The following is a 14,243-nucleotide window of genomic DNA, read 5'->3' as shown; positions in this document are numbered from 1 at the left end:
GTTTTGAATGCTTCCAGTGGCTGTCTGGTCTTGCTGGATAATTGGTATCCAGTCTGCATAATTTTTTGGGGTCAATCAGCTCCATCCCAGTAAGAACTCTACAAAAAAGCAGTTCTCCTCCCCATCTCAGAAGTTTAAAACATGAAGCTGACTTAAAAAAGAAATAATCTGGTGTTCATTCAGTTGTTACAACTCCAAACCCTTGGGCTCTTCTAGATCCCTTTTCAAAGCCCCAGACCTTCCTGTTCATTGCCTACCCTGCAGGCAGGAATCTGCTTTTCTCACAGCAGTGTCTCCTGGTTGCTCCTGGAAGCTGGTGTTTCTTCTGCTGCAATGGAACAAGGAGCATTGCCTTCCCCTCTCACAGGGGGGAAGGCAATGTGTAACACATGACTCTGGACTCTGGTATTTATAAAGGCTGCATTACCAAAGCAGTCAGTACTGGGACTGCACAAAACACCAATTAAAATAATGGAGGGGTGGAGGGAAGTCCATTGATTCACATGGGAGGAAGCAAAACCAGATGGATTGAGACAGAGAAGAAAATACCTTGCAAGGTTACAAGCAGATCAGTGCACCCACTGCCTAGCTGTTGTATTGGGAGGGTTCCCAGGAGTGGTTTGGAGAAGAGCAAAAAAGGAGGGCTTTGGTCAAGGAAGAGGAGGCAGGGCACAACAGGCATTTTGCTGCTCGTGGAGCTCTTTGTGTTTCTTCTGAGGGAGGCAGAGGACATTTCCCAGGGTGGCCTAGAAAGGTCCCCCCAGCAGCCAAGCAGCATGAAATTACGTCCATTGCCTGTGCAAAGATGGTTTGCTGATGGCCAACTAGCTCACCCTAGCCAGGGACACCAGCACAATTTTATATGTGTGTTTTTCTAATGCAGATAATGAGTAAGCTTCTTGTTTAACCCAGCCTTCTCACATAGGAATACTCAAGGCAGAGGATAGCAGATACTGAAAGGTGTCTTTATTTTCATGTGAAGAAGAAGCCAATATTAACTTCTAGCTAAAGATTTCAAACAAAAATGGACCAGAATCAAAAAAAAACCCAAAGAAAACAGTGCTTACAGCCATCCCTTCCCAGAGTTGTGAGCAGTTAGCGAAGCAAAAATCTGACTACACTTCCCTTGAATTTTCATCATAAAGCACAAACATCTTCAACTTTATGAATTGCTGACAGTATTAAGTAAATGCAAATGGCATAAAAAACTGACATACCACATAGGATATTCCAAAGTTATAAGAACATCACTTACCATTTCTTAGAATGCTGTTTTTTGTATTGTAATTTTAAAAAAGTACTTTTTTTCAAGAAAACATAACATGAAAATCTTTACACAAAGTTTCATCTGCCAAAAATTACCTACATTTTGTGCACACAAAAGTATATATATATAGAAGAAATAGCTTCATCATAGGCAAATCTAACAAAATAAAAATTTATAATGCAACAAATACTGCCAGTAGATCAGGTCAGCCTGTTCTGGACCTGCCACCATTAGCACCCACATCAGATAGCTAAAATACTGTTTTATATGGAGCAATACGTCAGCTAGCACAGAGTAAAATGCTACCTAATACCCATCAGGTCATATATTCCCTCATATTTCTCTCCCTTTGCCCTGTGTTTCTGTTCTTCAGCAGCTTGGACCCAGGGACACAGAAATAATCCAGCATAGCATTTGCCTTCCAGCTCATAATTATCCCTGCTTCAAGATTCAATATTTTACCAGGGTTGAACTGTAAGTCCATAGCCAGGCACCAGCTGGAGTTTAAACGTGGTCCTGTGCCATGCTCACAGCTGGTGGCAATAAGCAGGGAGAGAGAAACACAGAGCAGCTCTAAGCACCTCCATGTATCTTGCCAGTTTTCAGGAAGCCAAGAGAGAAGCAGCTCCAGTTCTGCTTTCCCCACACTGCTGCTGCTCATTCAAGCAGTGTGCACACAGCAGGAGCCCTCCCAGGAACCTCTGCTTGCCAGCTCTAAATAAGTATCATGCACCCAGCAGAAAACAATAGCACATACCTCTAGCAACAGCACACTTTCCTTTCTTTCCCCATACAGCCGTCCTATGCAGAGTTTGACATTAGTGGCAACGTTTTGGGTTTGGTTTTCAACCAGGGAATGATTTGGTAAGATATTTCCTTTTTTATGATTTTTCACATTATTTAGAAAACCTGTTAGTGGAGTTAGAAAGCTTCCAAGCCAACTACATAAGCCTCTAGGTTCTCTTTTTTCTGACTGATTGGCTTTCTGTGCTTAACTATAAAAGTGTCTCTCTCCTCTGGTTACATTCACCTAACATTTCCCAAGGCATCTCCAAGAAATTTTTGTCACAAACTGAAAAACTTTTTTTGCAACCCCTGAGCAGTCTGAGGCGTTGCTGGTCCTCAGAGAGGGAGACCATACCATAACCTGTGCGTGCAGATGACTTCTCCTGTGGGAGCACATGGGTAGCACCTATCAGCCCGCTCAGCCATCGTTTGTGAACAAAACTGTCACACACAAACACCTCCTTTTCTGTTCTTGAAAAGAGTAAACCTTCCAGTCTGTCAAAAAAACACCTCCTGTCCTTCTCTTTTCCTTTTCAGGATGGGATCCTTTTATGCACCAGGGCTCGTGGGTATAAACGTGCTGCGCTTATTAACCTCCATGTATTTTCAGTGCTGGGCTGTTATGAGTAGCAATGTCCCTCATGCAAGAGTCTTCAAAGCATCCAAGTCTAACAATTTTTACATGGGATTGCTGCTGCTGATCCTCTTCCTCAGCCTCCTGCCTGTGGCTTACACCATCATGTCACTGCCTCCCTCCTTTGACTGTGGACCTTTCAGGTACTATCAAAACACCAAAAAGGATATTTTTGCTCTCTGGTACACAAGAACAAAATTTTCATTTAGTTTTGAGAACAAAATTTTCATATTTTCATGAAGTTAGAAGGACTGGACTCCAGCAGAGATGGTGAAGTGTTTAAATCCTTAGCAATGTGAGGCAAAGGGTCATGTCCAGCTATGGAGTGTAAACAGTCAGCTGGGAGCACTGAAACTGCTCCTGTCTGCTGCTCTTCTCTGCTACATGATTCCCAGTGTTTTCCCAACACACACTGATGAAAGCATCAGAGAACAGCAGGGGTTGACAAGGTGCAGCCCCCAGTAAAAAAAAAAAAAAAAAAAAAAAAAAACCCAAACAAACACACTCCAACTGGAGGATCCTAGAGGTTCTTTGGAACATTGAGGAAACAAAATGAGTCCAAAGGATGTATTTTACATGTTGACTTTGGTTGGCAAATAGCAGGAAATGGATAGGGCTGAGCATGTAAATTTGCTGCCTTTTTTTTGGTTCCCCCCCTTCTTTGCTGTTTGGGTTTTTTTAAAATGTTGTGGGGCTTTCTGTTTATTTTAATTAGGACAGAATCAGCACTGCACAAAGCATCCAGTGGACTGGATTAACGTGCCAATAAAGTCTAATTTGACTGAATAATGCCATTTCCTGGGCCTGCTGAATCTGACTCAGCAAGGAGCCAGCTTGGAACAAATTGTTCTTGTAGATGCAATGTTTTAGGTTATCTGCTTGCTGACGGAGAATGACATCAGAAAGCTAAAAGACTCGGGGGGAAAGGCAAGAGACCAAAATACCCTCAATTCTCTAACAAGGACAGGTGTCAACGAGTAATGTCAGAAGATCTGACAAGTAACTTGTTGCACACGCACTATCATTTGGAGATGACTAATCTGCAATGTGAAAGAGCTATTTCAATTCCCTATCAACCCTTCAAAAGCCACTCAGCCTGATTCAGACCCTTGGCAGCTCGACTGAAAGCTCAGCTCTCCCGAGCTCCGGGCAGTTGATGAGGCTGGGATACTGTTTATCCAAGTTTTCTTTACTGACTCTCATCATCAAGACAGAGTCCAACACCCTCCTGACTGGAATCCTGCAAGCCCCAGGAGGCACCAAGCCTAAATGGGAGGAATAGCCCTGATAGGGTTGAATTCCCAGAACCAGAGATGCTGGGGAGAGAAGAAGGTCAATTACATAATCCAGCCCTTTGCAGATTTGTTCTTTCATACAGAATACTCTCATCTGCTTTATCAATCCTGTTTGAAATTACTCTTTCACTGAGTCTCCTATTAAGCAATAATCACAGCTTGCTATTTTTGTCATTACTTAGAAGCTCTTCAAGTTGGCTCATTATTTCAGAAAGATGGAATTTGCATATGGAAAGTCATCTCTACCATGAAAAGGCCATACTTAACAAGATATTCATCAGAAATATGTGGTTACTGCAGTCTGTAGGGTTTTATCTATTTCAGAGGGATAAATAGTCAGGACTCAGGCATGGAAATAAACGTATTGACTCCAGAAGCAAGTTGGCCTAGCAAAGATTAATTGTATAATCAGTGAGGAGAGAGAGAGAGAGGGAATGAATGAACAAATAGAAAATTTCAAATAAAGGCATTTTTATACTTCTTTGTGGCCTTCAGCAAGCTGACGTTCATTGAAAGAGAGGTGAAACATGCTGCTTAGTACCATGAGACTATGGGGCATTTTGTCCCTCCAGAAGATATCTGCACTCCTTAACTGGCTGTTTGTCTTTTCAGTGGAAAGAAAAAGATGTATGATGTCATTCAAGAGACCATTGAGCTTGATTTTCCACTTTTTGTTGCCAAGATCTTCAGCTATGTGGCAAATCCAGGACTGATCATACCTGCAATTCTGCTCATGGTGTAAGTTTTCATTGCAATATTACATGCCTGGCTGGGGGGAAGGTTGGAAAAAGAAAATTCTGGTATGTTAGTGAGGTCTAAATACAGGTTCTGCTGAGATAACAGCATGGATTAGAGCAGACACATGCTCCCTATCCCCCCTCCCCATACCTTTGCCTAACCCAATTTCCCAAAATTTAATTACCTGACCCAATTAAACACAACTTTGTGGATGAAATACATTGCTGACAGAGGCCTTGTAGATATCTAAGCTGTCACAGCTTCCATATGAAAAATGTTCTGTAGCCAGCAGGAAATAAATGGACAGTCTCAGCCTGGTGCATTTTGGAGAAGCAATTTCTGTCACAGCTGGTGGTATTTAGAGCACAGCCAAGACAGGGCATTCAAAAATTACATGTTCCAAAAATATGAAGAGTTGTGAGCTTTGTTTGGGTTTGGGGGATTTTACTTTTTCATTTTCCAAATAATACATCTGGTATTTGTTTTAGTGCTGTTTGATCATTTCAGCTTTGAAATCAGACTTAAATCCTCAGCACCTTCAGCAGTACTAGGATTAGTTCTCCTTTTATTTGAAAAGATATTTTTGGCACTGTTCTTGAGGCTTTACAAAACTATCAAAATGAGTAGGAGGGCTGTGGCCAAATTCTGTAGGCAGTTCTGAGCACTTCAGACTAATCAATGGTAGACGGGGAGAGAGCTGGGGAACCTGTTACATCCAGAGATTCCTGTTCTGACTCTTTCTGGGGCATCCACACACATTGGAGCTGAGCTGACCCAGCACAACTGCCCTTGGGCACTGTGATGCTTCATCCTGCATAGCTACAGTGAAGGTAATGCCATTGAATTATATCAAATACAAATTCCATACAAGGTTTCTTAAATAAACAACCCGAGAAAAATCCTAATTAAACTGAAAATGACATGTCAGCCCTCTACCTACCTCAAGCTACTTGCTCATTTTAACCAAAAAAGGATGATCAGGTAGTGTAAGTTGTGCAGGTAGATCCTACACCTGTACAGATCAGATCAGGTCTGTGCAGAAGACAAGAATTCTCACACCACATCCCTAGCATGGCCAAGCATATTTAATTAGAAACTCTGTTCCTCTGGGCTTCACAGTAGCACTGGCAGGTGCTACTGCAAACACAAAATGAAGACTGAAGAACACCCCAAATGGGCCACCTTTACAAAAGGGCTGCAGACCAGGTTTCTGAGGCTTTCACGCAACCCTCAAAAAAGCTGATGAGAAAGAGTAATACCTTTGAAAATAATGTGGCTTTTGCAGTGACAATCTCCTGCCCTTTCCTCCACTGACGGCTGGGTAAATTAACCACACAAATTCCATTTATTTGTTGAAGAGACACCTTTTATCACACCTTCCCAGTGCTGGCTATTCCCACACCGCAGCTTTACCATTAGTCCAACTCCCCTTGAGACACAGTTTTGTCTCTGCTCTGATTCCCCTCTTAGAACTGAGATACCTTATGTCCATTTAACCTAAAACGTCTCCATTTTCCACCCAGATACACTACCTGTATGTATTACATACTTGTGATTTCCAGCTGTTCAGTTCCCAAGAGAGTCACAGCCCTAAAGAAGTGGCTTCCCCCATGGTGCCTGGACCAGTCTGACCTACAGTCCCTTGGCAGTAGCTCTCACATGCCCTGAGAGCACTGAGTGCCTTGCAGAGGCACTGCTTGTTATCTACATGCTCACCTTGCCTGTGATAATCCCAGACAATAAGATCACAGTGAACAAACAAGGTTGTTTCTTAAGGCTTTGGCCCTTTTCTCTTCTCCTCTTCAGTCAAGTGCCCAATTTCCTGCCTTGTCTCCACAAATCTTCAGCTTCTGCTGTGGTGCTGACAGTCAGACAGGGTTAAGCTGGAGCTTGTCCGTATGATGAACCCCATCCAGTTTTCAAAGGGACTGAAACCAGGGAAATGCAGAAGCTTCATTTAGTCCTAATGAGCATAGAGCCAGAAGCCCTCAAATCAGCAGGCAAGGCAACCTGCAATCCAGCCTGACTAAAAATAGCCTCTACAAAGAGCAACAGGTGGATCATAAATGGATGGTCTGTTGATTTTGATTGCAGTCTCTCAAAAAAGGTGTTTTCCACTTACTATGGACAGAACTAAGTAATTTTCTCTAGCCATGACAACCCCTTCTCTTTATCCAGGTACAATCCAAAATGCATCTTCTATTTATTTTGGTTCTTAGCTCCTGGTTCCAATCAATGATGGGGTTCAGTGAGTGACATGGGCGTCAAGCTTACTGTCCTGCTTTTAACTGCCCAAGGACAAGGGAAATAGGAAATAGAAAGAAAGAAGAATGAAAGATATTGTGCCCACAGGCAAATAACTTAATCTCACTCAGGTTGAGAGTAGGATTTCAAGCTGTGGCCTGAAGAGCTTCCTGGCAGAAGATAGAAGCATTTTACTGTATCAAGAAGGGGGAAAAACTAAAATTCCTCTACAGGCTAAAAAAGGACAGTGATCCACACTCTCCCCAGAACTGGGGAAGCAATACATCAGAGAAGAGGGGTGCTAGGGTGTCATGGTTTAAACCCATATGGAGATTAGGCACTACCTGGCTACCTGTTCAACCTCTTCTCTCTCTCTCTCTCTCCAATCCTGGCTGAATGAGGAGGAGAATCAAAGAAAAACTTGTAGATTGAGATAAGAGTAATTCAATACTCAAAATCAAAATAAAATATAGTAATAATGGTAAATGATAATAATAATAAAAAGGGAAAAATAAGTGACACACAATACAGTTGCTCACCACTCAGACTCCCCTTCCCAAAAGCACACTGGCCCCTGTTAATGGTGAACCCCTTATTTATACACCAGGTATGACATTCTGTGGTGTGGAATATCCCTTTGGTCAGTTCAGGTCACCTGTCCCACCTATGCCCCCCTCCCAGTTTCTTTTGTGTACCTCCTCACTGACAGAGTGTGAGACAAAAAACAAAGGTCCTTGCTCAACTTAGGATAAACAAGAATTAGCAAAACGAAAACATCAGTGTGTTATCAACACCATTCTTATTCACAGCCCTGATTACAAAGTACTATTTTCTAGACAATGAGCTTGATAACATAGAATAAATAAAACTATCACACCTTTACAGAAGAACAAAAAGAAAAAACAATTTCCAAGACAGAGAGCCCAGATCACCAAGTTTTGTGTTAATGTTAGGCAAAAGGAAGAAAATGTATTTTCCTTAAACACTCCCCTGTAAAAAGCCTCAAGAAAGGCAATCCTAAGCAAAACTTCCTGATCTTCCATGTGGAAACCCACATGTCAGTGTATGGTGCCTTGCTGGGCTTAGGGTCAGGCATTTAGTTGATGAAATCCTTGAATCTGATTTGAGGTTGGTGAACCTGGGCTGGAGCAATACACACACGTTATGAACTGTCAGGAAACCATTTTTCTTTCCCTACCTTTGTTTTCCTTCTGTAAGAGAATTTTCTACTTTATTAAAAAAAAAAAAAAAAAACCAAACACAAACAACTATAGCAGTGAACTGAATGTCAGGTACTTTTCCTGGAAATGGCATGGAGTCACTGAGTAGAGGTTATAATTTAGAAAAACAAAGGCACTCCACAAAAGCAGGAGGGGACATTTTTTTTACTACCAAAATATTACTGGCTGGTGAGTGTCAGAGGTGGTAAGACAGACCCAGACACTTTGGCATGTTTTAAAGCACAGCCTCCCTGTGTGCCAGAGGCTGGCAGCCAACATGCCCTCTCCCATCTCCACTTGCCTTTCAGTTCCCTCCAGCTTGGCTCAGTGTTCCCCTGGCTTTGGAGTGCCCTTTTTGGAGAAGAGAGGATCAAAACAAAAGCCCATGGCCCTTCTCCAACCTGCCTTCTGCTTGCCCTCAAGGGCCCCGTCCAGGGATGCAGCTGGTCCTGGAAAAGGGGGAAGGAGGACTGTTCCTGGAGCACTGCTTTTTGGGAGAGGTGTCAAGGCCCTATTCTACCACTGTTTCCCTGATTTTCCAGTTTTTCCTAAGGTCCCTGTGTTACCTGGTGGCAAGTTCCATCTCGAGGCTGGTGCCTGGTTTCCCCAGTGCTGGTGCAAAGGAAGCAGAGAGATCTCATGAACAGCCAAGGTGGAGGCATGAGGGCAGGCTGGTCATTTTTCTTCTCTTTGAGGAGAACTGAACTTTGGATGCCCTCAGCCTGTCTTGGCTAACCTGCCATAGGCAGCCCAACTTTTTCCTAAACTTTGAGCTTCTAAAAAAAGTTTGGAGACAACTGATGGGAAAATTAGGAATTAGAAGGTAGGCAAAAAATTACATGCTCCTTCCTTGTGAAACTTTATCTTTCCCATTCCAATCACTACAGCAACATGTTTTCTTTTCTAGCCTCACCATTTATTACCTGAATGCTGTGTCTAAAGCATATCAGCGTGCCAACGCAGAGCTGAAGAAGAAAATGCAAATGGTAAGTACTGATCTGGCAAAACCACCTCTGAAATACCATGCACCTAAACTTTGGTGACACAAGAAGATGACGTACTTCATGCTTGTTCAGTCCCCTCTGATGGCATTTAATGTCTAGCTGTGCAGAGTGGTCACATCCCATAATAGCCTGCTATTTCATACATCAGAACTACAGTTGGCTTTCCTATAAACTGTGCTTTTCATCTCCAGAAGTAAGTTACTTCGAAGTTCAGACAATGGTTTGGTGTCTGAGATTTCCCAGGAACAATGATAAGCCCATGGAAACCACAGCCATTTTACTGGCGCAAGACAGGATCCAAGCCAAGGAAGCAGTGCCACATAAAGCAAAACATCACATAAAGCAGAGATTGGTGCAACAGTAAAAGTGAGGATGTGAGCACTGAAAAATAGGACTCCATAAATTACATTCAAATGCTCAAATTCAGAATTAATCACTCGGCTTAAAGGAAGTATGTTGGTGCAAAGGGCACCCTCAAGTACTGCAGGAGGTGAACCAGTGCTACAGCATGCTCACTTTTTGGGGCACACCATTTCATGCTGCACAACCTGGCTGGGATCAGGGCTAAAGTGATCACAAAGCAGGACTCAGCCCTATCCAAAAGTACAGATTCCAGTTACTATCCAGAAGAAAACCCTTTTGCAGCCCTAAATGTATGCAAGTAAAGCCAAAGCCAGCCCTACAGCCCATCCCTCTGCTGCTGCACCCTCTTCCTCTGGCATTTATCCCTGACACCCTCTCTCACAATAGGCCACATTTAAAACTAACCAATACACCGGAGAGGGCAGATTGGTAGCTGTAGGAACACACAGACAGCCTGATAGATGTAAACCATATTATCAGCAAGTGCTTTGCCCTAACAGGAGCAGAGCCACTGTTTTCCAGTCCTGCCTGGGATGTACTTTCTTGCCTGGAAACACTTGATCACTGGACCAGGATTCAGCACCTTGAACTTGACAATGAGATTCATTCATACCAATAAACAGCCAGGCAAACACGACACCAAGCCACCATTTCCCAGATTACACCCAGACTGGGTTTTTAACTAAACCCAATGGTTTTTATTGATGCAGCAACGAGAAGAGGAGAAAAACAAGAGAAACAACAAAGCCAGTACCAACCCTATGCTGCAAGATCTGGAGGATTTATTTACACCAAGTACGAAGACTGAAAGTCCCCCCAAACAAGCAGAAGGTAAAAATTATTAGTCTACCCATAACACTTCTGAAAGTGCTCATTTAGCCACCAAAGTGACTGGTAGGATTGAGAAACTGGAGGGATACACCTTAGCAAGGGATTGGATGAGTATAATTAGCACAGATTTTGTCCTGTCACAGAAGTCCACCTGCCAATGGACACTCTGGAAGGGCACATTTTTAGACTGGATTGTATCTCACACAGGCTTGTCACTGTAGGAATTGTAATCCAAAATTATGATTCACATCCCAACTATTAACCATTCTGGTCATGAAACCAGCAATTTATTCTGCCAACAGTGTTTAAACTCAGTGTTGTTTCAGGTCTGGTGAATTGAGTCAGACTTTTTCTTCCTGAGTTGAACTTTTCATTGGAAAATTCAGCATGAATGAGGCAGAAACTTCTCACGGGATTGGGTTAAGTCTTAGGATAAAAAAATGCTGCTGAGGGGGTCCATGGGCAGAAAGAACCAGGTGGAGGCATTAGCACCAGGCCTGAGTTATTTTCAAAGAAAATGGATCCTCCAGGCTCAATCTCAACCAGCCACTTCCTGGCTGTCAGAGCCTCCAGTTCTCACTTGTGAAAATCACCTGAAAGATTTTGATTTTATCCTGGTGCAGGTGAGAAAAGCAGACTAGTGCCACCATAACTCCCTTGAATCCAATGGGCTGAGATAAACTGGAAGGTTGAGAACAACCCAGCACAGATCCCCTCCAAAGCAGACATTCATTTAAATGGAAATAGTGCTGGCAGTGTTTTGAGCGCACTGAAAATAAAGACTAAAATCAGGAATTACCCACCACCACCCCATACCTAGATGTGTACCAGCATGGCTGGTAGGATTATTATTATTATATCAATGTATCAGTAAGAATCTGAAAAGAGGGGCTGGGCAGCAGAGACATGTATTGGCTGTTGTGTTGGAGGGGGAGCATTCTTATTCCTGATTTCTTCACTCAGATGCTCAAATACAAATCCCCAGACACTCTGGTTATTGCACAGACAAGAAACAGCAGCCACTGGGGAGAGGATGAAAGGCAGTGTTTGCTACCAAGAAAATAACATTCATAATCTTTGCTCTAGACAAGAAAATAGAGTCTCCAAATGGGACCAGCCCTGCCAGGAAACCAGGCAGAGGAGAAGTCCTGGCTGGCAGCCCCATGGCTGGCGGGAGAGGAGCAGCATTCACCACACCATCGCAAGTGTTTGTGACACAGCCACGGACACTGGGCGTCTGGGCACCCTACCCTGGCCAGCCCAGGCCATGGGGGCACCCCCTGGGACCAGTCCCTGGAAGAGGGAGAGGGCAGCCATGCTACCCACGGGCTGCTCGGCAACCTCAGCAAAGTTTCTTCTGTGCTGCATGAACTGTTGTAGTTTTGGTAGGAAAGCACTCCTGCATGCTGGACTTCCACTCTTGGTGCTCTCTATCTATCCAACGCTCTTTAATACAGATTTGTTTAGACACTTAGTAGTACTTCTGAGTTGTTACCCCCAAAGGCTTTGCTGATTTTGATACCAAGGGAAATGTAAGGTGGTCAGAACAAAAATCAGCCATGACACTGCTGAAATCCTTCACACAGGATGCAGCCCTGTGGCCACTAACTTGCTCTGTGAAGCAAGTGCTTGCCAGTGCTTTCAAAGGCTTCTTTAATTAATAAAAGTGGTATGACTTTACCTGTCCTTTAAACAGAGGTTTGTTGTGGTTTTTTTCTGTTTTTCTGTTCCTCTGCCTAAAGAATTTAGTGTTCTTATAAAAAATCGAGTGTCCTTGCTCAGCCACAAGGCAGCTGCTACTAGGAATAGAGGATTCCTACCAGAGGGAATTTTGTCAGCTGCATTTTGTCCCATGTCATAGTTCCTATAGTCTACTGCCTCCAAACTTTCATCTTTCAATCTCACCACCACTTTCTCTAGGTTCCCACTCAACTCTTCTTTTCACAGTCTGTTGACAGCAGCTTGCACCATTATTTGAATCCCTGGATATGATTCCTAGTCTAGCAACACCACCCAGGACAACTGAGAGCCTAACAATGGCCTAGTTTCTGATTATAATAATTACAAAATTCCTGTTGCCATTTAAGAACAGTAGAAAAGTACTTCCAGGAGATGCAAGCAAGAGATAAATAAAAGGAGACTTTGGAATTTCTTCAAAAATTAAATCATTGCATTTTGCTTTAAAATACAGAAAAGTCAATGGATTGTTTTTAGAAACACCTGTTCCTGGTGCACAGCTCAAAGTCAGTTTGGCTGCTCCCAGGACACTGCTGTGGTCAGGGTTGGTCATTCTCCCATGGAGCCTCCACGTGAGAAGCTACTCATCAGATTTCTTTCCTGTCAAAGGATATTTCTCTGATCTGGGTCCCACAGAAAAGGCCTTGTCTTGCCTCTTTACCATGAGAGCTGCTGTGCAACACAGCTGTGGTGAGCTCGCTGCAGAGATACCCATTCACTGAACTGGAGAAAAGTCAGACAAGAGGAGGCCTTTTCCAGGAGACATCCTTCCTTGAACATGTCCATATTGGTCAGAAAGTGCTGGGGGAAGGTGTTCCCAGCCTGCCAGCCCAGAAGGATGTCACAGAAACAACACAGTGCCCTCATTTCAGCACACCCTGTCTGCCCTGCAGACTCTGGTATCTTAGGCACTGGTTGCATATCAAGGAAGAGCACTCTCCTCCTCTTCACTCAGCTCACACTGAAACACAATTTGCAAAAGGGAGAATGCAGCTTCAGATCTCACTCACCTCTTGCTAGCAAACTGAAAGAGGCTGGAAGTGTGTGTGTGTGTGTGTGTGTGTGCATACATGCCAGCACACACACAAAGGCAACAAGAAGCATTATGAAGAAGCCATAAAGAACTCCAGACAGGTTTTGAAAACCAGAGAAACAGAGGCAGACTTAGACCAGATTAGTAACTACTACAAGATTTGGATACTCTCTGAATCAGGCCCCTGAATCAGACCAGCAATAATATGGAGCATTCCAAAGCACTGTGTCATCTCTGGAGCACACAACTGCCCATTAGCTAATTACTCATTCAAGGCTTGTTTATCTCTAATTATAATACATTAGGTTCACCCATTGATCAATGTCTGTTGCAGGCTCAGAGACTCCAGGATACAAGGGTGATATTATCAGCCAGACAATTCCTGCAGGCTGGTGGCAACTCTCTGCCCGTCCAGTCCACAGTGGGGTCCTCTGTCAGAGCACAAGAGTCATTAAAGTTGTGAAAATGCCAGCCCTCAGTTCTCACATGGACTGAAATTATTATTTGTCTCTTGGAATTCTGAGACCATTTACCAGTTATTCACATGCAACTGAAGGTTAAACTTCACAAACTCACCAGAATATTCAGTGGTGTTTGGTTTCATTCCTATTTCTCTATTGTTAGAAACAGCAAAAAGCCCTTGTCTGGGCATTGATTTCCAACCCCCTAACATTTGTTGAAAAACTGTATACATCCCAATCTTCCTCCAGGGCTCAGTCTAACTTCAAGGGGAAAGAGGGAAAAAAAAAAAAAGAAAACCTCAGTGGTGAGTACTGGGACCCTCCTAGTAAGGTCTTTCACAGCTCTCAGCTTGCATTCACAGATGACTGGAAGAGCTCTCTGCATTACAAATTTTTCACATCTTGTACTGCCACTAGCTCAAATGTTGCAGCCAAGAGGCTTTGGGAAAAAAAAAAAATGGAACTATCTAAGCTTAATTATTTTATTATTCTTCTCATCAGAGGTTTGTTTTTAAACAGGCAGCTCTCATGGGCATCAGTTTTTAGTTTGCATGGCCAGGCAGAGCATCTGCTCAGTGTTACTAATGAACAGGAACCTAAGCAAAATAAAATAACTTTAAAAGGCAATTT

The 14,243-nt window shown here is 43.2% G+C and overlaps 1 protein-coding gene across 1 annotated transcript in view; it reads left to right on the top strand.

Annotated features, from left to right (window-relative positions):
• TMC2 (transmembrane channel like 2) overlaps positions 1 to 13,184 on the top strand; it is a 31,242-nt gene extending 18,058 nt beyond the window's left edge. The window contains exons 14-19 of the mRNA XM_085561150.1: positions 2,064 to 2,131; positions 2,591 to 2,830; positions 4,595 to 4,720; positions 9,092 to 9,170; positions 10,262 to 10,382; positions 11,469 to 13,184. Of these exons, the coding sequence (XP_085417276.1) occupies positions 2,064 to 2,131; positions 2,591 to 2,830; positions 4,595 to 4,720; positions 9,092 to 9,170; positions 10,262 to 10,382; positions 11,469 to 11,752 (918 nt within the window). The 3' untranslated portion in view covers positions 11,753 to 13,184. The remainder of the gene's footprint in view (positions 1 to 2,063; positions 2,132 to 2,590; positions 2,831 to 4,594; positions 4,721 to 9,091; positions 9,171 to 10,261; positions 10,383 to 11,468) is intronic.
• The last annotated feature ends 1,059 nt before the right edge of the window (positions 13,185 to 14,243 follow it).

This window comes from Lonchura striata, chromosome 2 (assembly GCF_050655825.1).
Source record: "Lonchura striata isolate lonStrDom1 chromosome 2, ASM5065582v1, whole genome shotgun sequence".
Taxonomy (NCBI): Eukaryota; Metazoa; Chordata; class Aves; order Passeriformes; family Estrildidae; genus Lonchura; species Lonchura striata.
Note: the sequence above shows the minus strand (reverse complement) of the source record. Positions and strands in the feature narration are given on the sequence as shown.